The sequence below is a fragment of the Taudactylus pleione genome, unplaced genomic scaffold (assembly GCF_031769625.1).
Source record: "Taudactylus pleione unplaced genomic scaffold, aTauple2 ptg000093l, whole genome shotgun sequence".
NCBI lineage: Eukaryota > Metazoa > Chordata > Amphibia > Anura > Myobatrachidae > Taudactylus > Taudactylus pleione.
In genome coordinates this window covers 30,344,383-30,370,531 of record NW_028284495.1, presented here as the reverse complement: position 1 = coordinate 30,370,531, position 26,149 = coordinate 30,344,383, and the positions used below count along the sequence as shown (strand labels likewise).

At 41.8% G+C, this 26,149-nt stretch overlaps 1 protein-coding gene across 3 annotated transcripts in view; it reads left to right on the top strand.

The window, feature by feature from the left end:
- Positions 1-26,149, top strand: part of METTL4 (methyltransferase 4, N6-adenosine) — a 189,529-nt gene that overhangs the window by 93,189 nt on the left and 70,191 nt on the right. For all 3 annotated transcript variants that reach the window (XM_088469633.1, XM_088469634.1, XM_088469635.1), the window contains exon 4: positions 10,795-10,861. In XM_088469633.1, coding sequence (XP_088325759.1) covers positions 10,795-10,861 — 67 coding nt within the window. The remainder of the gene's footprint in view (positions 1-10,794; positions 10,862-26,149) is intronic.

Genomic DNA, 26,149 nt, shown 5'->3' with positions numbered 1-26,149 from the left:
GTTAAAAGGAAAAAAAAGAAAGTTTTGGATCAAAAGAAACAAAGTGTACCCAAATATGCGGCCGTAGGTATGAAGCAGTAAAGAGTACACCAATCTGGTATAACAAACTGTTCGTTCCACATGAACAAAATACCTGGTAATGAAGAAATAGCTAGTAAATGATTGGGAGGAATCACTTCCATGTTGGTATATAGATAGCTTTCAAGTGGGGGATGACGGAATCAGAAATGTTGCATTCTGTGACTTCAACTATCTTGCAAAGGAATACAGATATCTCGGCTGGGTTAGTAAAATCTTTTGTATGATGTTCCCTCGAAGTTTAGCCGGGTATATTAAGGCAAATTTACACTTCTCTTTAATCAGCTTGGTGGATAATTGTGAGAAGGCTTTACGAGCTCTAATTCGACTGAGTAGTCTCTGAAAAGAAATAGCTTTCTATATGCCAAGAATATATTGTACCTTCTTAGACACCGTCCACAAAGCCACTCTCTGGAGGTAGTTAGGGCAGCGGAACAGAGTGACTCTCTGATGAGCGTCAGAGGAGCAAGGTGTTGGGACAACTCTGTGTACCTTCTTTATGATTAAATCTTGACACTTTGATGCAAACCCAAGTAGAGCAGGTAAATGTTGCCCACAAAATGAGCCACAGCTGTACTTTTTAGAGATACAGGGAGACCAACCAACCACATATTATTGCGGCGTGATCGGTTCTTGAAGTCATCTATTTTATTCCATAGATGATGATCATATTTTTCTAGCTTGTGAACTATGTGTTTAAGTGGAGATATATCTTGAAACGCAGTACCAAGCTTATGTTCAGTGTCGAACACTCTTTGTGTGAGGTGTTGCGCAGTGCCATTATATCAAATAGTCTGAGATAATAGAGGGCTCATGCCTTAATTGCTTCAACAATATCCCCATATGTGATTGGGATGTCAGAGGCTTTTTGTACCTGGGCAGAAGAATTCTCTCCCGTTTCTGCTACAGCTTTTTTGGCTACCGGCATCACTGTACAAAGTCTATTTGCACTAATAAGACACTATTTATTATAAAAAAAAAAAAAATGGGGGGTCTGATGTTCACTAACAACACATATAAATCTATTGATATATTTTATATGCAATGTATATTTATTCAGACTAGAATATAACTAGCCCTATTGTAAACATTAATATTTAGACCTATAACTAGAGATGTGTGCTGACCACCGTGTTTTGGTTTTGGATATGGATCTCCCCTGGTTTTGGATCTGGATTGGTTTTGCCAAAACCTCACCTCCGTGTTTTGTTTTCGTGTTTTGGTTTTGGATCTTGATTTTTTCTTAAAAAATAAAAAAACAGCTAAAATCACATAAAATTTACGTTTTTTTTGTTCCTACAGTATTAATAACCTCAATAACATTTATTTCCACTCATTTCCAGTCAATTTTGACCACCTCACAGCTCACAATATAAATTTTTTTCATCTAGTTAAAGGGCCAAAAGGTTGCATCCAGCCTGCTGGCTCAAAACTGATTCATATAATTATTAATAGAGTTGAGTACTGTGCAAAGATGATGGTTGGGATACCCTTGAGGATTGAAGAGGTTGATAGTTGGTGCAGCTCCTGGCTGTAAAATTGATAATAAATGAATTAAAAAACAATTCATTGGGTGCAGCCCCTGGCAGTAAAATTGATAATAAATTAATTAAAAAACAATACATTGGGTGCAGCCCCTGGCTGAATAATTAATAAGAAGAAATTCATTGGTGCAGCCCCTCGCTGTTAAATTGATAATAAATGAATTAAAAACAATTCATTGGTACAGCCCCAGGCTGTTAAATTGATAATAAATTAATTAAAAAACAATACATTGGGTGCAGCCCCTGGCTGAATAATTAATAAGAAATTCATTGGTGCAGCCCCTGGCTGTTAAATTACTAATAAATTAATTAAAAACAATTCATTGGGTGCAGCCCCTGGCTGAATAATTAATAAAAAGCAATTCATTGGTACAGCCCCCGGCTGTTAAATTGATAATAATAAATTAATTAAAAAACAATTAATTGGTACAGCCCCTGGCTGTAAAATTGACAAATTAATTTAAAATTAAATCATTGGTTCCTAAACCAACCATAACATTAATTTAAAATGTCAGGCATCAATGCCCCAACCAGCACATAATGGAAAGGAAAAAGGTGCAAGATGGAATAGTCCTTGGGCCCTCCCACCCACCCTTCTGTTGTATACGAATATGGACATTTTAACAAACCAATCATTTCAGCGACAGGGACTGCCAATTGTGGCTGAAATTATTGGTTTGTTTGGATCCCCATAAAACAAGCTGCCAATGTGCATTGGACATGGAAATGAAAATGATCCTATACACAAACTGGCTTTACATTACAAGTTGTCCTTGTCATCCCCATCAGTGTGTACATCCTCTTCACACAATATTAATTCATCCCCACTGGAATCCACCATAGGCGCCTCTAATTTTTTGATGTAATTGTTGGTAGAGGTCTTCCTCATGGAATTTGTAATTAATTTTAATGAACATCATCTTTTCCACATTTTGAGGAAGTAACCTCCTACGCCGATCACTGACAAGGTTGCCAGCTGCACTGAAAACTCTTTTGGAGTACACACTGGAGGGTGGGCAACTTAAGTAATGCAAAGCCAGTTTGTGTATGGGACTCCAAATTGCCTCTTTTTCTTGCCAGTACTGAAAGGGACTGTCTGACATGCCTATTAGGATGTTCTCTCTGAAATAGTCCTCCACTATTCTGTGACTGGATACCACATCACACATAGTCACTGGTAGAAGACATGTCACTATTAGGCAGTTCTCTCAGGCCCGACCAGATGTCATATTTTGGTGAACGATCTGCATGACCAGCAGGCATTCTGTAATGAAAATTTAGTTTTTTTCTGGCAGCTGCAGAAACTGAAGGAGGAGATGATGGCGTTTCACGTGCGGCTGCCGCAGACAATTTTTTTTACCAACAGCTCTTTGCATAGTTTCAGATTTGGGTCTGTTGAAAAAAAACTCACAAGGTAGGACTTAAACCTAGGATCCAGAATGGTCGCCAAAATATATTTTTCAGATTTCAATAGATTGACGACTCTTGGATGCTGGTGAAGTGAATCAAGGGCTTGATCCACCAGTCCGACATACTTTGCGCAATCGCTCCATTTCAGCTCCTCCTTCAGTTTCTCCAGCTGTTTTTGCAAAAGTCTGATGAGGGGAATGACCTGACTCAAGCTGGCAGTGTCTGAACTAACTTGGCAAGTTCAAAGGGTTTGAGAATCTTGCACAACATGGAAATTATTCTCCACTGCGCTTGAGTAAGGTGCATTCCCCCTCCACGGTCTATGTCCTATGCCGTTGTATAGCCCTGGATTGCCTTCTGCTGTTCCTCCATCCGCTGAAGCATATAGAGGGTAGAATTCCACCGAGTTACTACCTCTTGCTTCAGCTGATGGCAGGGCAAATTTAACAGTACCTGCTGGTCATGCAATCTTCGACAAGCGTTTGCCAAATGTCTAAAATGTACAGATATTTTGCGGGCCACCGAGAGCATCTCCTGCACGCTCCTGCCATTTTTAAAAAAAATGTTGCACCACCAAATTAATTGTGTGAGCAAAACATGGGACGTGTTGGAATTTACCCACATGTAATGCTCTCACAATATTGGTGGCACTGTCCGAAATCACAAATCTCGAGGAGAGTCCAAGTGGGGTAAGCCATTTAACAATGATTTCCCTGAGTTTTTCTCAGAGGTTCTCAGCGGTATGCCTCTTAGTGAAACCAGTTCTATAAAGAGTAGCCTGCCTCTGTATCAGCTGTCTTTTGGTAGATGCTGCTGCTGCTGTTGTAGGCAATACACCGACCCAGTGGGCTGTCACAGTCATGTAATCCTTAGTTTGCCCTGTCCCACTTGTCCATATATCAGTGGTCAAGTGGACAGTGGGTACAATGGTATTTCTGAGGACATTAAGGTTTTTTTTAATGTCCTTGTACAGAATTGGAATTGCTGTTCTAGCAAAGTGGAATCTAGAAGGGATCTGGTAGCGAGGATACAGGACCTCAATTAACTGTTGAAAACCCACTGCAGTGATGGCGGATACTGGACGCACCTCTAATACAAGCATAGCTGTTATGGCGTCAGTAATCCGTTGTGCAACTGGATGACTGCTGTCATACTTGTTTGCCTTTGCAAATGATTGTTTGACAGTTAATTGTGTTTTGGAGGATATGCTTTGTAGTCTTCCTCCTGGTCCCCTTCTGGGATGACGATCCACTCACAGCAGCAGCAACAGGCGTCGTAGTCAAGGATCCTTCTGAGGAATCACAGATAGGAGTGGAGTCAATCATGCTTCGAATAACAACATTGGAAGCAGCAGGACTACTCTCGATGACTAATGAGGATGTTGATGATGCAGGTGTGGTGTTGGAGATCAAAGGCGCTTGGATCCCACAGAGAGGGAGCAGGTAGGTGACATTTGACTTGTTACGTTTTGGAACTTGGCGATATACACTTTGATATTTGATGAATGCGTTCCAAGTGATGTAACAAGGAGGAGGTTCCTAGGTGGTTTAGGTCCCTCCCTCTACTCACTTTTGCTTTGCGCCGGTCACATATGGCTTGACAACTGTTGTCCGGATTGGGGTGGAAATAATTCCACACGTGAGAAGTGTTTTTTTTTTGTCTTTTGCCCCGGCATGAGAACAATGGGCTTTGGCTCTTTCAATCCATGGGCAACAGCTGTTGCCTTACTTACACAAAGGACATCCTGTGTATTAACATCCTCATCACCAACATCTTCATCATCAACATCCTCATCATCCTTAGCACCTTCAACTACCAAAATATCCTCCACCTTCATGTGCAATTCCACAGAAGCGTCCTCGATTACTATGTCTGCAAGATGTTGAGTGCCCTTCCCCACATTTACAGAGGGCGCACAAATGTTGGAACTTGAAGGAGCCTCCAGTACACTAGTATTTAGGTCGGGCTCACACATGGCAACCACGGACACTCTCCTCGGAGATTTGTGATTTCGATTTCTCAGGGCACACAATTGTTTTTTCCAGAGCTGTCTTACTCATCTTAACAACTTTCAATTTTTTAATGGTACTACCACCACCACCACTACTACTACAAGCAGAAGGGCTATCAGAATCAGAACCAGCAGTCTTCCTGAAGAAAGTCCTAACCACTTATCCTTTCCTTGCCACTTCGTGTAGCGAATGGCATATTGCCAATTTTTTGTTTATCTAAAGGCAAATAAAATTTTTTTTTTTTCTTAACTTCAGTAAAAGTAGCTTTACCATATCGATGGCGTGACTTAAGCCCTGGGGCATGGGCCTTCATAGAGGATGAGGAAGTTGACAGCCTTGCACTGCTGGCGGCAGCTACAAAATGTGGTTCTTGGCCTTGCTCTCCTGTCATGTGACAGCCTTCCATATTTTTTGCGGTCTTGAAGCAGTGTCACAAGCACCAATAGTGTAGCCAAGGTGCGGTTACAAAATTCACACACGTAAATAAATAAAATAAATAGACAATATGTTTTTTTTTGACTGTCCACATAACTTGGGCCCAGAGCACCGATTGATGACGACTGGAGTTGGGCAGCACTAGGTTGCGTTGCTGTATGTTGTGCGGCTAAGCCTAACATGCACGCGCGCGCACACACACACACACACAAGATAAATTGACAATATATATATTTTTATTTTTTTGATGGTCCAGAACTTGGGCCCAGATGGAGACAGCACAACACCAGCCCAGATGGATCAGAACCAGCCCAGATGGACGCAGCAGACAGCACAGCAACAGCCCAGATGGACGCAGCAGACAGCACAGCACCAGCCCAGAATAGATCAGCACCAGCCCAGCAGACAGCATAGCACCAGCCCAGATGGATGCAGCAGACAGCACAGCACCAGCCCAGATGGATCAGCAACAGTAGATGGACACAGCAGACAGCACCAGCACAGAATGGATCAGCACCAGCCCAGGACACAGCAGACGGCACAGCACCTGCACCTCTCCCAGCCCCACACTACCTACCCTCCCTGTTCAGTCTCCACATCCGGAGTGAAATGGCGTCCGGCCGCGTGGTCCCTATATACTACATAGATCATAGAGATGAAAGCTCGCAAGCCCCGAGCTTTTGTCTCTATGGTTTTGCCTTGGATTGAGATCCGGGGCCGGCGGAGGAACCAAATGCACGTTCGGTTCTCGCCCCGGATCTCAAAATTCTGGTGGGTTCGGATCTCTGAGATCCAAGCCTGCTGATCACTACATATAACACATACATAAATGCCAACAAATGCATATAAAAATATATACAAACAATAAAAGAACTAGAATGATCACTATAATTCCATGGAGATGTCCTAGTCTAATATGTGAATGGCACTGTGCTTTTTAAAAGGACTCAGGGCCTGATTCAGAGCCTGACGCTCTGACCAGAGCGCTCGCTCTGAATCAGGGCCCTCCTACATGAAAATGGAGCGTCCTCCTGGACGCTCGCATAGCTTGGGTGACCACCCACAGCTTATGCGAGCGTCCATGATGATGGTCGCGATGGTCAAGACCATCGCGACCATCGGGCTTGCGACGGAGACCCTGCGGTAGGGTCTTGCTGCCGCAAGCCCTGGAGTGGTTTTGGCTCTATCAGAGCCCAAATCACTCCCACTGACATCACTAGTGATGTCAGTGGGGCCGGCTTCAGACAGTAGGCGTTCCCATGGGAACGCCTCCATCTGGCAGCCACGCCCCCGGCACGCCCACCAAAGGGGGCGTGCTGTCAATCAACATCGACAGCACACCCCCTTTGGAGCGAGACCCGGAGCGACGGATACCCCATCGCTAGCCGGGTCTCACGCATGCGCGCGACGGAGCTCCCTCCGTCGTGCGCATGCGCAGTGGGGTAACATCAACCTGCTTCCGAGCGTCCTGCGCTCGCGAGCGGGTCTGAATGACCCCCTCAGTCCATATATTCATAAGATACCACTCCTAGCTTTAAGCCCCAGATAAGAATGCAAATTAAAACCTGAAAACTTGTATAATCACCACTCTCCACTGATGTTAGTAATCAGCACTCAGTATGCTGTGCGGGAATAGACAGTCCTGAACACCCTCTGTGCTGTAAATAGAGGTGCAGCCGCTGCAATTGCACGCCGCCCGTGTATCCACCTGCGGGAGTCTGCCTGGACCACAGATGCTGACGCTGGAAGTAGACGCCAGTAGTCTCTATATTCCAGATGGTATGGAGGATTCCTCAAGTGGACAGCGACAACAATAAAAAGTATATGGCAACCAGTGCCAGTGATGGCAAAAGAGCAAATGCACTAAGATATCGATTGTGCAGTCCTGCATTCGCGAAGGGCTTTGGATCCTCTAACTGGTTTTGCTCATGTATAGAGCGTCACTGTGCCTGTTTCAGTTCACCCTCTCTCCTGGTGTTGGGGCTGCGACTTCAGCGGTGCCGGTGCTGAATCTGATAAACTTATCCATGAGCTGCTGGAGGAGATGTGCGGCTCTGGTATAGAGGCTAACTAGTAACCTTGAAATGGTGAAAGTGCAGAGGAGGTCAGTGACGGAGATGGAGCTTCTCACTCCATCAAGCTGGAGCCGGAAATCCTTGTTTTTTTGTTTTTAAGACTATGAGGGGTATTCAATATGAAACGTTAACTTCACTGTCGAAGTTAACGTTTCATATCAGAGTTTTTACCTGCGTTAAAGTATCGGGCGCGCTCCCGCTTATCCCCGTATTCAATATAAAATGAACGAAAACGGGAAACTCCGAAGTTGGATTTGCGTAAAGTTACGAATTTTTCCTTTAAAAAATTGTAAAGTTGTAAAAACATGGGGGAACACTATGGGTACCCCTGTTTTAGCCTTTAAATGAAAGTCGGGGATTTAAATAGCCGCAGCAGGTATTTTTTTTCCGACATTGAAGAAGTGATGCAGAAGAGCACTTAGGTTATTTTTTTAAGTGGTCCCATCAAATTTGGGGTACATGAAAATGGGTACTAGCATATTTTTAAGTCCCTAAAGTAATTTTTTTTAAATTCTGCATTTGTGCACCTGCCGCTATAATTCTATTCTTCAAAACACCTGCCGCATACTTGCAGAATAGCCCTGAACCTATTTCCCTATTGTTATACAATTTTTTCTCAAGTTTTTTTTTTCACCCCAATTTTTAAATACATTTTTTGGGGTGTCCCTATTTTTTTTTTTAAACTTTTTTTGACACAGTTCTTTTTTAAATGTCATTCCCAGGGGTGCAGGCTATTTTTTTTAAGCCTGCACCCCTAAACCCCAATTCTGCACTTTTTTTCGACACCTATTCAATGGTGAAAAGTTATCCCCGTTTTTTATCAAAGACTTCTCAAAACTGCGATAAGTCTTTGAAATTGAATACGGTGTAAAAGTAAAACCTGCGATAATGATGTCATACCTCCGATATTAACGCAAAAACTATGTTTTCGCTCCCATATTGAATACTCCTGTTAGTAAGTTTATTAAAGCACAAGTTTTTGATTTTAGGGGAAACCCAATGATTTATGGCCGGAGTAAATTCTTGTGTTAAACCTTAGAACATTATCATTGGACAGGTTTTTGGTTTCCCAGTCTTGTCGTCATATGTAAAAAAAAAAAAATCTGGGACCAATACCTTTCATATAATAGACATGCACCAAATTAAATTACACCTATTGACAGAACCCATTATATACTAGTTTGTACCTGGGCAGGGAAACATGCTGTACGCTTTGTGTTGAACAAAAAAACTTTGGTTATCGCATCTGAGAGATATTGCTGATATTCACTGATGTTGAAACCAGTCCTGGGACTTGCAAGGAATATATTAATAATATACTAATACTTTGAAAAAGTAAAAACGTCCAAGATCTGGGACAATACTATTACAGGTTGAGTCTCCCATATCCAAATATTCCGAAATACGGAATATTCCGAAATACGGAATATTTTCAGCATGACTGAGATAATGAAACCTTTGATTTTTGATGGTTTAATGTACATAAACTTTGTCTAAGGCACAAATGATTAAAAAGATTGTATAAAATAACCTTCAGGCTGTGTGTATAAGGTGTATATGAAACATAAATGAATTTCATGTATGTACACAAACTTTTTTTGATGCACAAAATTATAAAAAATATTGTCTAAAATGACCTGCAGGCTGTGTGTATAAGGTGTATATAACACATAAATGCATTCTGTGTGTATATTTGGGTCCCATTTCCAAGACATTTCATTATAATATGCAATTATTCCAAAATACGGAATATTCCGATATCCAAAATACCCCTGGTCCCAAGCATTTTGGATATGGGAGACTCAACCTGTAATAGAAAAGCTGTTACCAGAGTTACCATTTTCATTAGTCTTCAAATAGATTCCTTTAAGTTAAACACAAGAAATCCCAATATAAAAAGATGTTGGATAGAGGATGAATTAATTTGCTTCCTTCAATGCTGGTTGGGATACAGTTACTAGGTTTGCATTTTCATTTTAATATAATTTTTTGCATTCATGCAACAACACTACAGTGTTAAATATACAGAATTAAACAATTGCTGCCTACCCTGTGCACATGACCTTCCACACACTGTTCCATGCTTTCACAGTGTATCCAGTTCAACGATAAAAAAAAAAAGCAGGGCCTTCCTTGAGGTGTTTCGTAGTGTTTTATGATCTCTCAGACAAAAACTTTTTATGATGAAAAAGTGGGCAAACAATTGAAGAATGTGTGTCTAGTTTAATAAGAAACTGCAGTTTTATTTTTTTCAAAAATCATTGGAACACTGGGCTAAAAATGTGGAAGGAGCTTCAGCTGTCTGTAAAGTTGGAAGTTGGTTATTCTTTACATTGTAATGTTAAGTTAAAGCTTATGTATTATACAAGATATTTTAACTTTGTGGTTCATACCTGAAAATTTAAATGTTGAGGTTTTGTGTTCTTAACTTCTAAATGAAAAATACATTGTTATACTATGCCCACATATGCACAAGCCATCTTTCTTTTTATACTAATAAACTTTCAGTTTCATGCTTTCTTACAGTGTGCTCTCTGGGTTGGGTATGGGAGACCGGCAGTCGGAGTGCCAGCCTTCAAAACGCTAACAGCGGCATCCCGATGCTCAGAATCCCGACAGGGGCTCCGGAGGTATACTAGCCCTCCTCCTTTCACCCCCTAACCCTCCCTTTCTGGATCCTAACCCTTCCCTCTCCTCCCCGCACCCCAACTCTCCACCGTTAGTGCTTGTACCTAACCCTCCTACCTTAGTGCCTAAACCTAACCCTCCCTGTCCACAGCCTAACCCTTACACTCTCTCTCTACACCCCCACCCCACGCGAAGCTAACCCTGCCCTCTATACTTACGTTCAGGATGCCGACTGTCAGGATTCCGGCTTCGGCATCTCATCTGACATCTTGATTCAGGCACCGGTGTGCTGACTGCGGGTCGGGATTCTGGCACCAGGATTTTGACAACCGGTATCCCGTGCAACGGCCATTTCACTACATCCCCTCTCAGGGGCTTATGGTAAAGAGAGAGAGGCAGAGAATATTGTTCTTTATTTGTAACGCACCATAAAATAAAACGGCAGTTCACAACAAATAACTTCTCTTCAAGAGTTAGTGGTTGGCTAATTTGAAGTTTGATATTAGGGATGTTGGAAAATGTATCAGATAAGTTAGGACTTAATCCAAGAAAAATACAAGTAGGAACATTGTGGTCTACAACTCACTTAACTTGTTACGTGTTTTCTTTTAGATAAAAAATACAGTGTCATTGTTATTGATCCACCCTGGGAGAATAAGTCTGTCAAGAGGAGTAAGAGGTAATTGTATTGTTTATCTTGTTGTCTACGTCACCAAAATTGTTGTATTTTTCGCAAGAATTCCCATTTGCACACTTAGGGGGCTGGGATCCAATTAGCCGTGAGGTTTTCTCGGTGGCTAATTAATTGCACCAGGAGATTCAACCAGCAAAGTTTAACCCGCACGTTAATATACAGAAGTAGACTTTTCCTCGCAGCTTCAGGAGCTGCGAGGAAAAGTCAGCCAGAAAAGGCACCCTCTGGGATTTAACGGCAGGGAAAACACATTGATTCCACAATTTACGCAGAATTAGTGGGTTAGAGTGCGTCAACCTCTGGTTAACCATGCAGATAAATGCTATTCATTTGAATAGAATTTCCCCTCGCTACATGGGCAATTAGCAACTGGGTTTACCCCGCACCTAATTAAATGCCCCATTTAGAGTTTCTTTTTGAACCAGCTATATGTCTGGATGGAAAATACCAGCTGCTCTGCATGTAGCACACAAAATCCACTAAGCTTTATTTTTACACTGCAGTTTATAGTTGAGCTAGGAGCCCCCCTCCCCCCATTCTAAATCAATGTTATGCTTTAATCCCTAAACCCTCTCAGCACAACATCTCTATGCCAAAGTGCAAAAATTCACCTTCTAGCTGGAATTTCTGCCAATTCTTAAAGAGATTTTCTTAAAGATCAGACCACTTGGATCCCTCGTGGTGCGTATTACACTTAATTAATGTGCTATCTATTCCTTAGAATAACATTTGTAATAGAATTATCATCTTTTATTTATATGGTGCCCACAGATATCTCAGAAATCAATAGAAAGTATGTCAGCAGAAACAGTGCAAAGAATAAAATGCAAAAGACTTTGTTGTATATGCAGTCATACCCACAGATGGTACCACCTACTGTTGAAACCAAAGGTTTGGTGCCATTGTGGGCAGTGAGTTGATGTTATAAGTGAAGGAGTGAAAAGTACATGAAAAGAGCCCTGTTCATGACAGCTTACAATCTAAAGTGGGGGCAGACAGATAGGTGTGACACAGGGGAGAAACCGGGAGCAAGGAGGAGAGAGCGGTGGGTTAGGATAAGAGCTTGGAAGACTTTAATAAAGTGGGTTTTAAGGGACAGTTTACATTTTTGGAGAGAGGTGGATAGCCTGATTAGGGGAGGAAGAGAATTCCTGTGGTGGGGAGCAGTAAAATCTTGGAGGCAGGATTGGGAAAAAGTAATCAGTTGGGATAAGAGGCTGCAATCATTGGCTGAGTGAAGTGGGAGTGTGGAGGGATATGTAGTCAAAGATGTATGGGATGAGGATTGGATAAGTGGTTTATTGGTGAGTATGAGGAGTTTGAATTCTATTCTGAAGGGAGTCAGTGTAGGGCCTGATAGAGAGGGGAGGTGGAAGCAGTTAGTTTGGAGAGGAAGGTGAGCTGAGCAGAAGCATTAAATACAGATTGGAGTGGACAGAGGTGGAATTTAGGGAGGCCAGATAAGAGGGGGTTACACTAATCCAGTTTTGGAATGACCAGTAAGTGGATGAGGGTCTTTTTTGCCGCTCTGTGAGAAAGGGTCTAATTCTGTGGATATTTCAAAGCTGGATGCTGCAAGACAGGGAGAGAGACTGAATGTAAGGGCCGTATTCAACTAGAAGTGAAAAACCTTTTTTCGGCAAAACTTTTTCGCCGATGACGTCATTTTCACGATTTTCATTTATCCCTGTATTTCAGCGTCTTTTTCACCAGCGCGATAACGCAATGCAATGTAATAGGCAAAAAAGTTTTGCCTATGAACACCTGGCGGAAAAAAGTGCAGAATTGGGGTTTTGGGGTGCAATGTTGCGGGAACCACCCTGCACCCTTTGGACACCCCACCTGATGCTAACTGCGTCAAAAAACCCTGCAAAGGACACCCCAAAAAAGCACTTTGAAAAAATGGGCAAAAAAAAAATCAAATTGGGGGTATAAATTCAAAAACTAGCGATATAGCATTTGGGGGGGTCTGCAAGTATGGGGGAAGTGTATTTTTGATTGCAGGTGCTTGCTGAAGGTGCATTTTTGGCGCTATTTAATGCTTGCCTTTACACATTTGAAAATATGCTTGCACCCATTTTCATGTACCCCAAATTTGATGGGAATGCTTATCTTGTAAAAGAAAGTATTGCAAAATGCTGACAGGCGATACATAGCGCCTATTGAGACCAATCAAAGATCCCAAAAACCTTCAGCAGGGTTAATCGGGGGTACCCGTAGTGAACCCCCATGTCAGAGCATCTTTTGGGGGGGTGTTAGGCTGATTTCCCCCAAAACTACAGGACTTTTCGCCTGTTTGAGATTCACTGCGTCCCGTTTTCGCCGATTTGGAATTGAATACGGGGATACATGGGGACGGGAGCGATACTTTTTCACGCAGAAAAGTGGCGAAGACGCCGAAAAGTCCGGCAACGGACTTTTCACTCCAAATTGAATACGGCCATAAGGCGGAGTAAAAGATTAATCCAAGAGAACAGATTTGTGTGATAAAATAAATGGTGAGGTTGTCAAGGGATAGTTTATCAAGGGAGTAGAGGGGAACTCGGTAGGGTGGAAAGATGATCATATCATTCTTAGACCTATTAGGTTAAGAAAGTGCTGAGGCATACAGGAGGAAATACAAGGAAGACAGTTTGAGTGAGCAGAGAGGGGTAGAGTTCAGGATCAGAGAGGTAGAGGTGCTGTCATCAGCACAGAGATGATATTGGAGTCCAAAAGAGCTGATAAGCTCACCTAGGGAGGAAGCATACATATAGAAAAGAAGGGGACGAAGAACAGACCCGTGACGGACAGCAACTGGAGTGGTAGAGGTTGAGTCAAGAGAAGAGACCGAGAAAATGTGGCCAGAGTGGTAGGTTGACAGCCAGGAGAGGACCATGTCAAGCAGACCAATGGAGTTAAGGAGTTGCAGGCGGATTATTAAGAACGACAGCCTCTTACTATAACCCATGGAGATAGCACTTGAATGACAGGGGACATCCTACAATGCTAAACGCCTGTAATCACTAATATCCAGATAGGATTAGGGGTCTCATCAAAAGGAGCTAGTTTCACTCATACACATAAATAGCTATAAATGCCTCAATAATTACCGTAGTCGTAATATAGAGAACAACAAAGGACCTTAAACATACTAATGTGCCTACCCGTTAAACCAAAAAGAAGGGGACAAAGAACAGACCCGTGACGGACAGCAACTGGAGTGGTAGAGGTTGAGTCAAGAGAAGAGACCGAGAAAATGTGGCCAGAGTGGTAGGTTGACAGCCAGGAGAGGACCATGTCAAGCAGACCAATGGAGTTAAGGAGTTGCAGGCGGAGAAAGGGATGTCCACAGTGTCTAAAGCAGCGGAGAGGTCAAGAAGAATAAATAGAGAATCTATTAGGCTACACAATCGAACTCTAAACCCTAAAATAATGGTGAAAGAAATCTTATACATTGAGAGTGAAAAGTCTGCAACTAACTTGGATGTAATTTGTATACAAATAAAAATAAATAAAGATATTTTATATGGTAGCATTGGCTTTACAGCCCTATGGCATTATCTACTGAATTATGGGTATAGCACCATTGATATTCTTGTTTGTTGGGGCATGTTTGTAACTTCCAGATACTAAATTCCCCCTAGAACAATTTAATCCTGGTCAGTCACCAGAACATTTTTAGATAACCAGCTGGAAAGAGTATAGCTTATTTTATATGCACCCTCTAGTGCAGGGATAGGGAACCTCAGGGCCGAGGGCCATATAAGGGCCTCGGTATCATTTGGTCTGGCCCTCTGAGTTTTCTTTGCTAGTCTCATCTGGCTAGCAGGGTGCCAAGAATGGCACCCTGCAGCCAGAATCTATTTAGCAGTGCCGCCTGGAGCGTCCTTAGGGCGCTTCAGACGGTCACACCGCTGCCCTTACAGCTCCCTGGAGCATCCTCAGGATGCTCTGGGCATTACTGAAATCAGCGGCAATTGTGGCCCCACCCTCCTGTGATGTCACGCGGAGGGGGCGTGGCCTGCACCAGGCACGCGAATGTTATACTGTATATATCAAAATGGCCCTCTGCAGAAAAAAGGTTCCTTACCCCTGCTCTGGTGAATGATGACGATAGAATAAAGTATCCATCGAAAGGTTGGACTATTATGTATTTGAGTGCCACCGACATTGCGTTGTTTGTGTGTATGCATATGTGTATAAAATATATATATATATATATATATATATATATATATATATATGTATGTGTGTGTATATATATATATATATATATATATATATATATATATACACATATATATACACACACACACACACACACACTTGAGTCTCCCATATCCAGATATTCCGAAAAACGGAATATTAAAGAATATTTTTAGTGTGACTGAGAAAGTGAAACCTTTGATTTCTGATGGTTCCATGTACAAAAACTTTTTTTTAAAGCACAAAATGATTAAAATACAGTATACAATAACCTTCAGGCTGTGTGTATAAGGTGTATATGAAACATAAATGAATTTCATGTATGTACACAAACTTTTTTTGATGCTTAAAATGATTAAATATATTGTATAAAATGACCTGCAGGCTGTGTGTATAAGGTGTATATAGAACATAAATGCATTATGTGTTTAGATTTGGGTCCCATACCCAAGGTATTACTTTATGGTACGCAAATATTCCAAAATACGGAGCATTCTGATATCCAAAATACCCCTGGTCCCAGGCATTTTGGATATGGGAGTCTCAACCTGTATGTATGTATGTATGTATGTACAGTCAGGTGCATAAATATTGGGACATCGACAGATTTTTCATATTTTGGTCTCTATTCACCACCACAATGGCTTTGAAATGAAACAAACAAGATGTGCTTTAACTGCAGACTTTCAGATTTAATTTGAGGGTAATTACATCCAAATCAGGTGAACGGTGTAGGAATTACAATAGTTTCTATATGTGCCTCCCACTTTTTAAGGGGCCAAAAGTAATGGGACTATCAACTCAAAAGCTATTTCATGGACAGGTGTGGGCTATTCCCTCGTTATTTCATTGTCAATTAATCAGGTAAAAGGTCTGGAGTTGGCTCTAGGTGTGACATTTGCATTTGGAATCAGTTGCTGTCGACTCTCAATATGAGATCCAAAGAGCTGTCACTATCAGTGAAGCAAGCCATCATTAGGCTGAAAAATCAAAACAAACCCATCAGAGAGATAGCAAAAACATTAGGTGTGGCCAAATCAACTGTTTGGAACATTCTTAAAAAGAAAGAACGCATCGGAGAGCTCAGCAACACCAAAAGACCTGGAAGACCACGGAAAACAACTGTGGTGGATGACAGCAGAATTATTTCCCTGGTGAAGAAAAACCCCATCACAACAGTTGGCCAAATCAAGAACACTCTACAGGAGGAAGGTGTATATGTGTCAAAGTCAACAATCAAGATAAGACTTCACAAGAGTGAATATAGAAGGTTCACCACAAGATGTAAACCATTGGTGAGCCTCAAAATCATTCAGACCAGATTAGAGTTTGCCAAACAACATCTAAAAAAGCCATTACAGTTCTGGAACAACATCCTATGGACAGATGAGACAAAGATCAACTTGTACCAGAGTGATGGGAAGAGAAGAGTATGGAGAAGGAAAGGAACTGCTCATGATCCAAAACATACCACCTCATCAGTGAAGCATGGTGGTGGTAGTGTCATGGCGTGGGCATGTATGGCTGCCAATGGAACTGGTTCCCTTGTATTTATTGATGATGTGACTGCTGACAAAAGCAGCAGAATGAATTGTGAAGTGTTTCGGGCAATATTATATGCTCATATTCAGTCAAATGCTTCAGAACTCATTGGACGGTGCTTCACACTGCAGATGGACAATGACCCGAAGCATACTGCAAAAGCAACCAAAGAGTTTTTTAAGGCTAAAAAGTGGAATGTTATGCAATGGCCAAGTCAGTCCCCTGACCTGAATCCGATTGAGCATGCATTTCACTTGATGAAGACAAAACTGAAGGGAAAATGCCCCAAGAACAAGCAGGAACTGAAGACATTTGCTGTAGAGGCCTGGCAGAGCATCACCAAGGATGAAACCCAGGGTCTGGTGTTGTCTATGCGTTCCAGACTTCAGGCTGTAATTGCCTGCAAAGGATTTGCAACAAAGTATTAAAAAGTGAAAGTTAGATTTAGGATTGATTAGTTTGTCCCATTACTTTTGGCGGGATTGGTATGAAATACGGTTCTATTCCCGTCAGCGGCAGCCCGACAGGAGCAGAGTGCGACGCAGCGGATGCCCGACAGCTCTGGAAATCCCGATCGTGGATAGGTAAGTATCCACTAACCTAACCCCCCTAACCCTAACTTCCCCCCCGTGCCTAACCCTAACCACCCCCTTCCCCGCTGCCTAAACCTAAGTCCCCCGGGGGGTGCCTAACCCTCCCTCCCCCTAGCCTAACCCTCCCGGGGGGGATGCCTAACCCTAAGTCCCCCCCGGGAGCCCTAAACCTAACCCTCCCCCCCACGGCTGTCCGTTCGCGGCGCCCGGCATCACTACGATCGTGATGCCGGGCGCCGGTCTACCGGCGTCGGGGAAATGCGGGCGTCTACATCTAGACACCCGGCATTTCACCCTTGCCGGGATAAGACAGTCAGGAAGCCGGCTGCCGGTATTTAGGCAGTCGGCTTCCCGATTGCCTCCCCTTTTGGCCCCTTAAAAAGTGGGAGGCACATATAGAAACCGTTGTAATTCCTACACCGTTCACCTGATATGGATGTAATTACCCTCAAATTAAATCTGAAAGTCTGCAGTTAAAGCACATCTTAATTGTTTCATTTCAAAGCCATTGCGGTGGTGAATAGAGGACAAAATATGAAAATTCTGTCAATGTCCCAATATTTATGCACCTGACTGTGTATGTGTGTGTGTATATATATATATATATTGCACTCCAAGAAACGGCGGCACTCAGGGATTTGTAATAACAACACACACGAAATAGCAGTCTTTTCTACATCAACGTTTCAATGCATAGGCATTTTCATCAGGACACAGAATAGAAAACAATACATACCTTAAATAAGTGCTCCCCTTCACCAGAGTTCCGTGTGCAAACATCCAGCTTCCGGCTGGAATCGCGCCGTTGCGCACATAATGATGACGTCACCCATGTGCACCCATCACCATGGTAACAACTAATAAACAGAGAACATACATGGATACATAACAGAAAAAATCATAATACAAGACATAGGAATCAAAAATACTCTGAAAAAATGCTATCAGTGACATAAAAAGCAAATTAGCAACACACACCTTTAAAAGAGCAGAGAAACAGAGATCATAAAAAATGATCATTAGCCAATCACGCAATATTAGCATGAACAAAGTCATATTAGCACCATGACGAACAAATAGAGACCAGTAATGCTATGCCTTCATCCAAATTTAAAGAAGGTGATTAAGTTATAAATCAATAACATATCAAGTACAGTAAAATACAGTAAATTAAAGAAAGCAATGAAGTCCCATTGTCTCATTAAGTCCCTTAGGGCTCAATGAGTCAAGGAGAAAAATCCATCTAGACTCCTTTTGCAGAAGAATCCTAGACCGATTCCCACACCTCAATAAAGGAGGTACATGATCGATAATCATGTGTCGCATTGCAGTAAGGGAATGTCCTACAGTGGCAAAATGTTTGGCCACAGGTTGTTCACTTGTACCAGAGAGAATGGCGGCACGGATCGAAGATCTGTGCATCGCCATTCTCTCTTTGAATTGGCGGTCGGTCTTACCGATATAATATTTGCCACAAGGACATGTAAGGGCATACACCACAAACTTGCTGGAACAACTTACATGATGAGAGATTTTAAACTGTTTAGCTGAATATGGATGTTTAATTGTGTCACCGGTTAACATGTAACCACAGGTGACACACCCAGCACACTTAAAACAACCTTTTTTAAGGGGACCTAAAAAATTTCTAGATGTATCTTTACCAAAACCTGACACATCAGTATGTATTAAATAATCACGGAGATTTCTTCCCCGAGAGTAACAAGTGAGAATACGTTTATCACATAGAGTAGGCAATTCCTTATCAGAGGTAATTAATGGCCAATGGTTCTTAATAGCCATCGGAACTTTACCACTGGCTGTATTGTATCTAGTTGGCCACGGTAACCTATTAATAGTTCTTTTGTTCTTTTTTGCGATAAGTGTTTTGTCATGTGGTATAGAGATTACCTTTTCTTTTGTTTTAAGTAAGGTATCATAACAATACCCCCTAGCCACAAATTTAGCAATCATTGAATCCATTTGATGATGCATATCTACCTCGTTGTTACAGATTCTCCGTATACGAAGAAACTGTGAGAAAGGTAACCCCTTATGTACCGTCTTGGGATGAAAACTAGATGGTAACAACAACATGTTACGATCAGTTGGTTTGACAAATAATGAAGTACGTAAATGACTATCAACAATACTGATCGTAACATCCAGAAAATCAATACTGGTTGATTCAATCCTATAGGATAACTGAACAGGGCCTCGTTTCATGTTATGTGTCTCAGGGATAGAACAAAGCTGATCTTTACCACCTACCCATAGCAGCAATATATCATCTATGTAACGTGTATAGTAAAAAATATTGCTCGAGATACCATCATCACTGAAAAAAAGCTCATCCTCTATGCAAAACATAAAGGCATTAGCGTACGATGGGGCCACAGCGGACCCCATCGCACACCCCGAAATCTGTAAATAATGATTGCCATCATACCAGAAAAATTTGGATGAAGGCATAGCGGTACTGGTCTCTATTTGTTCGTCATGGTGCTAATATGACTTTGTTCATGCTAATATTGCGTGATTGGCTAATGATAATTTTTTATGATCTCTGTTTTTCTGCTCTTTTAAATGTGTGTGTTGCTAATTTGCTTTTTAAGTCAGTGATAGCATTTTTTCAGAGTATTTTTGATTCCTATGTCTTGTATTATGATTTTTTCTGTTATGTATCCATGTATGTTCTTGTTTATTAGTTGTTACCATGGTAATGGGTGCACATGGGTGACATCATCATTATGTGCGCAACGGCGCGATTCCAGCCGGAAGCTGGATGTTTGCACACGGAACTCTGGTGAAGGGGAGCACTTATTTAAGGTATGTATTGTTTTCTATTCTGTGTCCTGATGAAAATGCCTATGCATTGAAACGTTGATGTAGAAAAGACTGCTATTTCGTGTGTGTTGTTATTACAAATCCCTGAGTGCCGTCGTTTCTTGGAGTGCTGTTGGTCCGTGCAGTGATACTGCACGGTTAGCGGATGGCAACGGGGTGAGCTTACCTTCATTGTAGTGAGTGCCGGATTCACCATACTTTTTTATATATATACACACAATGGAAACAGGATGGCACTCCACAGACTGGTAGTCTACTTGTTAAAACGGTCCTTTAATGACGTTTCGGGGTTTCCCCCTTCCTCAGGGACAGCAATACATATAAAACACAAACTTTGCAAATATATAAAGTTAGACAATCATTCGTCATCTCCCTCACCTGAAAAACGCCAGTGTCCGACTCCATGGATTCGCGCTCAACAACCTCGGCGCTGAGCCCATGATGACGTCATCAGCTGGCGTCCCGCAGGCCAAGGAACATTATGATCCGGTTGCCTAGCAACCATATATACACATTGACAAACAGTCAAAATCTCTATATTAAAATCTATGACGGGCCAATGGTTGCTCACTATTCCCACTCCCCAAGGCCTGCTGTATGGCAGAACGATGCAAAACCATACGCTCCTTGAATTGTTGCTGAGTTTTACCTACATATGACAGGCCACAGGGACAAGTGAGTGGTAGAGCTTGTCAATGCAGAATTAATCTTAAAACGTTTCCCTGTTTGGGGATGACAAAAAGAATTTCCAATTGTTAAACCTCTACATGTGACACAACCCAGGCATCGATGACACCCTACCCGGGTACTCAAGAAGTGTCGGCTGTGTTTGCCGATCTAGCCCTGTTATGTCTAAACGCAGAACCCGATCCCCTATATTTCTGCTTCTAGTAAAACTAGGTAGATGTCTAGAGTCCTGTAAAGCCGGTAAATCTCTATCAGAATTAATGATAGGCCACCATTGCTTGGCCTGTTTCACAAAATGATGGCTATCAACACAATATCTGTTTACCCAAGGGACGCATTTATGGTCCAACTTGTTCCTTTGATTTTTGGGACGTAATAACTCATCCCTCGACATATGCAAAACTTTGTTTAAGGCTAGACAGTTCCTGTCGGTCATAACTACGACAAACAAATTAAAAAAATTAAATTAAATCGGACTGTTAGATTGAAAAGATCATTTTGGAAAACATCCGCAGAAACCTGTGTCTGACACACAGGCTACCGTTCCTGACGTTTTGAAGAAAATTCTACCACGGTCTAAGTTTGACCCAATTTCTCAAAACGCCTCGATTAGGACGTTTTCGCGTCATCTGGATCAAGAGGGCCTTCATTCTAGCCTGCCCATGAAAACTCATTACCACCAAAATCTTACTCGAAAGGAACAATTAGCGTTAAAATCCTTATCCTCAAGAAAATATTTAATTATACGTAATGCTGATAAAGGGGGCGCGGTGGTTGTGCAGAGTGTGATGCAATATAGGGGTGAATGCCATTGACAATTGTGTGACACTTTGACATATGAAAATTTGGGCTTTGACCCCACTGGCATTTATAAGAAAGAATTGGATGCTCTGTTAGATCGTGCTGTTTCTCAGGTTGTCATTTCATCTGAGTTAAAGGTTTCGCTTATGGTTGAATTTCCAATAACAGCTCTGTTTTATGTGTTGCCCAAACTGCACAAGGACCCTGTCAACCCCCCAGGGCGTCCAATAATCTCAGCCCGGGGGTCCCTATTTCATCCTTCCGCTGTATAGTTGGATTTCTTTCTCAACCCTTGCATACAGCAGTTACCTGCTTATTTTAACGATACGAGCATGTTGCTCTTGAAATTAAAGGATTTGGCTATTGTTGATGTACCACTCCTTATGTGTACTGCAGATGTTACAAGCCTCTACACCTGCATCCCGCATGCTGCAGGTGTGGAGGCTGTCAAACACATTATTCTGCAGGATTCTGATTATAATGGTCCATCTATTGAGTTTGTCATTGAGTTATTGTGGTTAATTTTAACACAATTACTTCATTTTTGATGGGAGATATCTCCAGGTGGCGGGGTGTGCGATGGGGTCCTCTGTGGCCCCATCGTATGCCAACGCCTTTATGTATGCTGTTGAACAATCGCTATTTTATGTGAATGGTCATTTAAAAGCTGAAGTAGCTTTATATCTTCACTACATAGATGACCTGTTAATCATGTGGACTGGTCCAGAAGCTCAGTTGATATCTCTTCTGGATAACTTCAATAAGTCTGAAGGTGTAGTTAAGCTAACATATTATCATGCCACCGATGTTGATTTTCTCGATGTACATATATCTTATGATGAAGGGTTATTTAAGACTTTTCTGTTTACTAAAAGTACAGATAGTTCCAGCATGGGGTGGCATCAATACGTACTATTATTATTGATCACGTGCCTCCTCTTATGCGGGGTGGTAATAGAAATAAAATCTTAATGCAGAAAGAAAGTAGATGGATACACATTCTAGATACCATTGGGCCCAAGGGTCTCAATGAGATCCTGGGTTTGCAGTGTTACCTCTAATTCAGATATTTATCCTCTTTGGGGGTGACTTGGTTAATTTAGATATTCATTCGTTACAGTTATATGCTTCAGCTTGTTTGCATTTTTTTCGCTGTGTCCGTGGCCTTCTGTATAGACTTGTGTTGAGCTGCGTTTATTATGTATGTAGTGTCACTATCCGTGTTTATTAGATTTGATTTGTTTTAAAGCGCTAGTTTTTAATATAGAGATTTTGACTGTTTGTCAATGTGTATATATGGTTGCTAGGCAACCGGATCATGATGTTCCTTGGCCTGCGGGACGCCAGCTGATGACGTCATGGGTTCAGTGCCAAGGTTGTTGAGCGCGAATCCATGGAGTCGGATGCTGGCATTTTTCAGGTGAGGGAGATGACGAATGATTGTCTGGCTTTATATATTTGCAATGTTTGTGTTTTATATGTATTGCTGTCCCTGAGGAAGGGGGAAACCCCGAAACGTCAGTAAAGGACCGTTTTAACAAGTATACTACCAGTTTATGGAGTGCCATCCTGTTTCCATTGTCTACATAGAGGTAGCATTCTGCACCTCCGGAGGGGCACCCTAGCAACTAACTTTTTTATCCCCAGTCTGTGAGTGCCGGGTTTTCTGGATTTTGTTAGTATATGTGTGTGTGTATGTGTATATGTGTGTATGTGTATATGTGTGTGTGTGTGTGTGTATATGTATATATATGTATATATATATATATATATATATATATATATATGATAGATAGATAGTACAGCACAGGACCGGCACTCAGATCGATGATAATAGCTTTACCGGGTGCCCCCGCAGGCCAAGGTAATATAGTTCATAAGGTGCAGCACTTACGGACGTCGATAGGAGAAACAGTTGGTGACCAAACAGGTTAACGTTTCAGTTTTTATAACTGTCTTCAGAAAGTACAAAAATGCAATGAACACATACCTTAAATACCCCATCACCAAACACCCTGTGACTAATCAGCGGTATGCTGCAGCGTGGTGTCCATCACACCTGTTTGCCGGGTCCGGCCGCACATGATGACGTCCTTCAATCGGCGCACACCACGTGACTCATCACCACCCATTGCTAAGCAACAGAATGACAAAAGAAAAATTGAAAGCAGCTTCACATTAACAATGTTGACAATACACTAATTACAGCCACATAGACCAAATACCTATAGTTACAGCATGAAAAAGCAATGTATCGTTATTCACAATTGGACCCGGGTTTAATTATAACCACACCTAAATACCGCCATGGTTTTATAAACAAGTGAGAGCAGATTATTAAGAGCAGATTATTAAGAACGACAGCCTCTTACTATAACCCATGGAGATAGCACTTGAATGACAGGGGACATCCTACAATGCTAAACGCCTGTAATCACTAATATCCAGATAGGATTAGGGGTCTCATCAAAAGGAGCTAGTCTCACTCATACACATAAATAGCTATAAATGCCTCAATAATTACCGTAGTCGTAATATAGAGAACAACAAAGGACCTTAAACATACTAATGTGCCTACCCGTTAAACCAAAAAGAAGGGGACAAAGAACAGACCCGTGACGGACAGCAACTGGAGTGGTAGAGGTTGACTCATGAGAAGAGACCGAGAAAGTGTGGCCAGAGTGGTAGGTTGACAGCCAGGAGAGGACCATGTCAAGCAGACCAATGGAGTTAAGGAGTTGCAGGCGGAGAAAGGGATGTCCACAGTGTCTAAAGCAGCGGAGAGGTCAAGAAGAATAAATAGAGAATCTATTAGGCTACACGATCGAACTCTAAACCCTAAAATAATGGTGAAAGAAATCTTATACCTTGAGAGTGGAACGTCTGCAACTAACTTGGATGTAATTTGTATTGTGAAAAGTGTGTTTTATACAAATAAAAATAAATAAAGATATTTTATATGGTAGCATTGGCTTTACAGCCCTATGGCATTATCTACTGAATTATGGGTATAGCACCATTGGTATTCTTGTTTGTTGGGACAGGTTTGTAACTTCCATGTACTAAATACCTCCTAGAACAATTTAATCTGGTCAGTCACCGGAACATTTTTAGATAACCAGCTGGAAAGAGTATAGCTTATTTTATATGCACCCTCTAGTGCAGGGATAGGGAACCTCAGGGCCGATGGTCGTGTAAGGCCCTCGATATCATTTGGTCTGGCCCTCTGAGTTTTATTTTGCTAGTTTAATCTGGCTAGCAGGGTGCCAAGAATGGCTCCCTGCATCCAGAATCTATGCAGCAGTGCCGCCTGGAGCGTCCTTAGGGCTGCCTTTACAGCTCCCTGGAGCATCCTCAGGATGCTCTGGGCATTGCTGAAATCAGCGGCAATTGTGGCCCCACCCCCTGTGATGTCACACGGAGGGGGCGTGGCCTGCACCAGGCCTACAAATGTTATACTTTATATATCAAAATGGACCTCTGCAGAAAAAAGGTTCCCCACCCCTGCTCTAGTGAATGATGACAATAGAATAAAGCATCCATCGAAAGGTTGGACTATTATGTATTTGAGTGCCACCGACATTGCGTTGTTTGTGTGTATGCGTATGCATATGTGTATAATATATATATGTACGTGTGTGTGTGTATATGTGTATATATATATATATATATATATATATAGTTCATAAGGTGCTGCACTCACAGACGTCGATAGGAGAAACGGAGAAAGCCGATGCCCGGGCTTTCAGTTCCTTCTTTTGTAAACAAAAAAATCCAAAATTTTAAATTAGAATGAAGAATAAAGTAAATACAAAATATTTTAAAGTTCCTATCTTATAATTTTCATTATTTAAATAATAAAGCATTTTTTTTATCGATTTTTGAGTGCCATTTCCTTCCTTGTTAAATAATATGGGAAAGTTTTTTGCGGATAGAGCCGGTGATATCTTTTTAGTGGCAGTAGCACTGCTGTCACTGGCAGTGACCCTTGGAAAAATAGGGCAAAGCTCTATATCTGGTCAAAACATGTGCCTTTCACCCTTTAATAAATAAAGCCCTATGTCTTACAATCTCATTACTACTGGAGGTCCTTGTACTAAAGAGTAAATGCAGGGGTGTGCAGCAAAATACATTTTTTAGATGACAATGTCATTATTTTTTACACATAAAATGACATTAACAGGGGACTCCATAAACATAACCAAAGATGATGACCGTCCTCCCTTCTCTATAACCCTCTGGCATTTACCTGTTTTTAATCCTTCACATTTCACTGTTGCCCAGCTGCTCATTTCCTCCATCCAATCTTCTCACGTATTTTAGTTCCTAGAGAAGAGAAAATGAAAAGCTAGTGTTAGGAGAGCTCTGACCTGACTATACCTGTGTGGACTCATGTTAATTAGAACTGCTGTGGAAGTAAAAGATCAGCTGTGTCTGTTAGCAGAAATCCTGCATTTTCCACCTGTCAGCAGAAACATCCTGAAACATAAAATCGCACATAGATGACATGGTAAAGTAGCAGACCTTTATTCTTCAGTAACAATGTCTCTTGATACTGTATTCAAACTGTGACAACTGCAGAAGTGTGTGAGAGGCAATGAGACATGTCATAGTG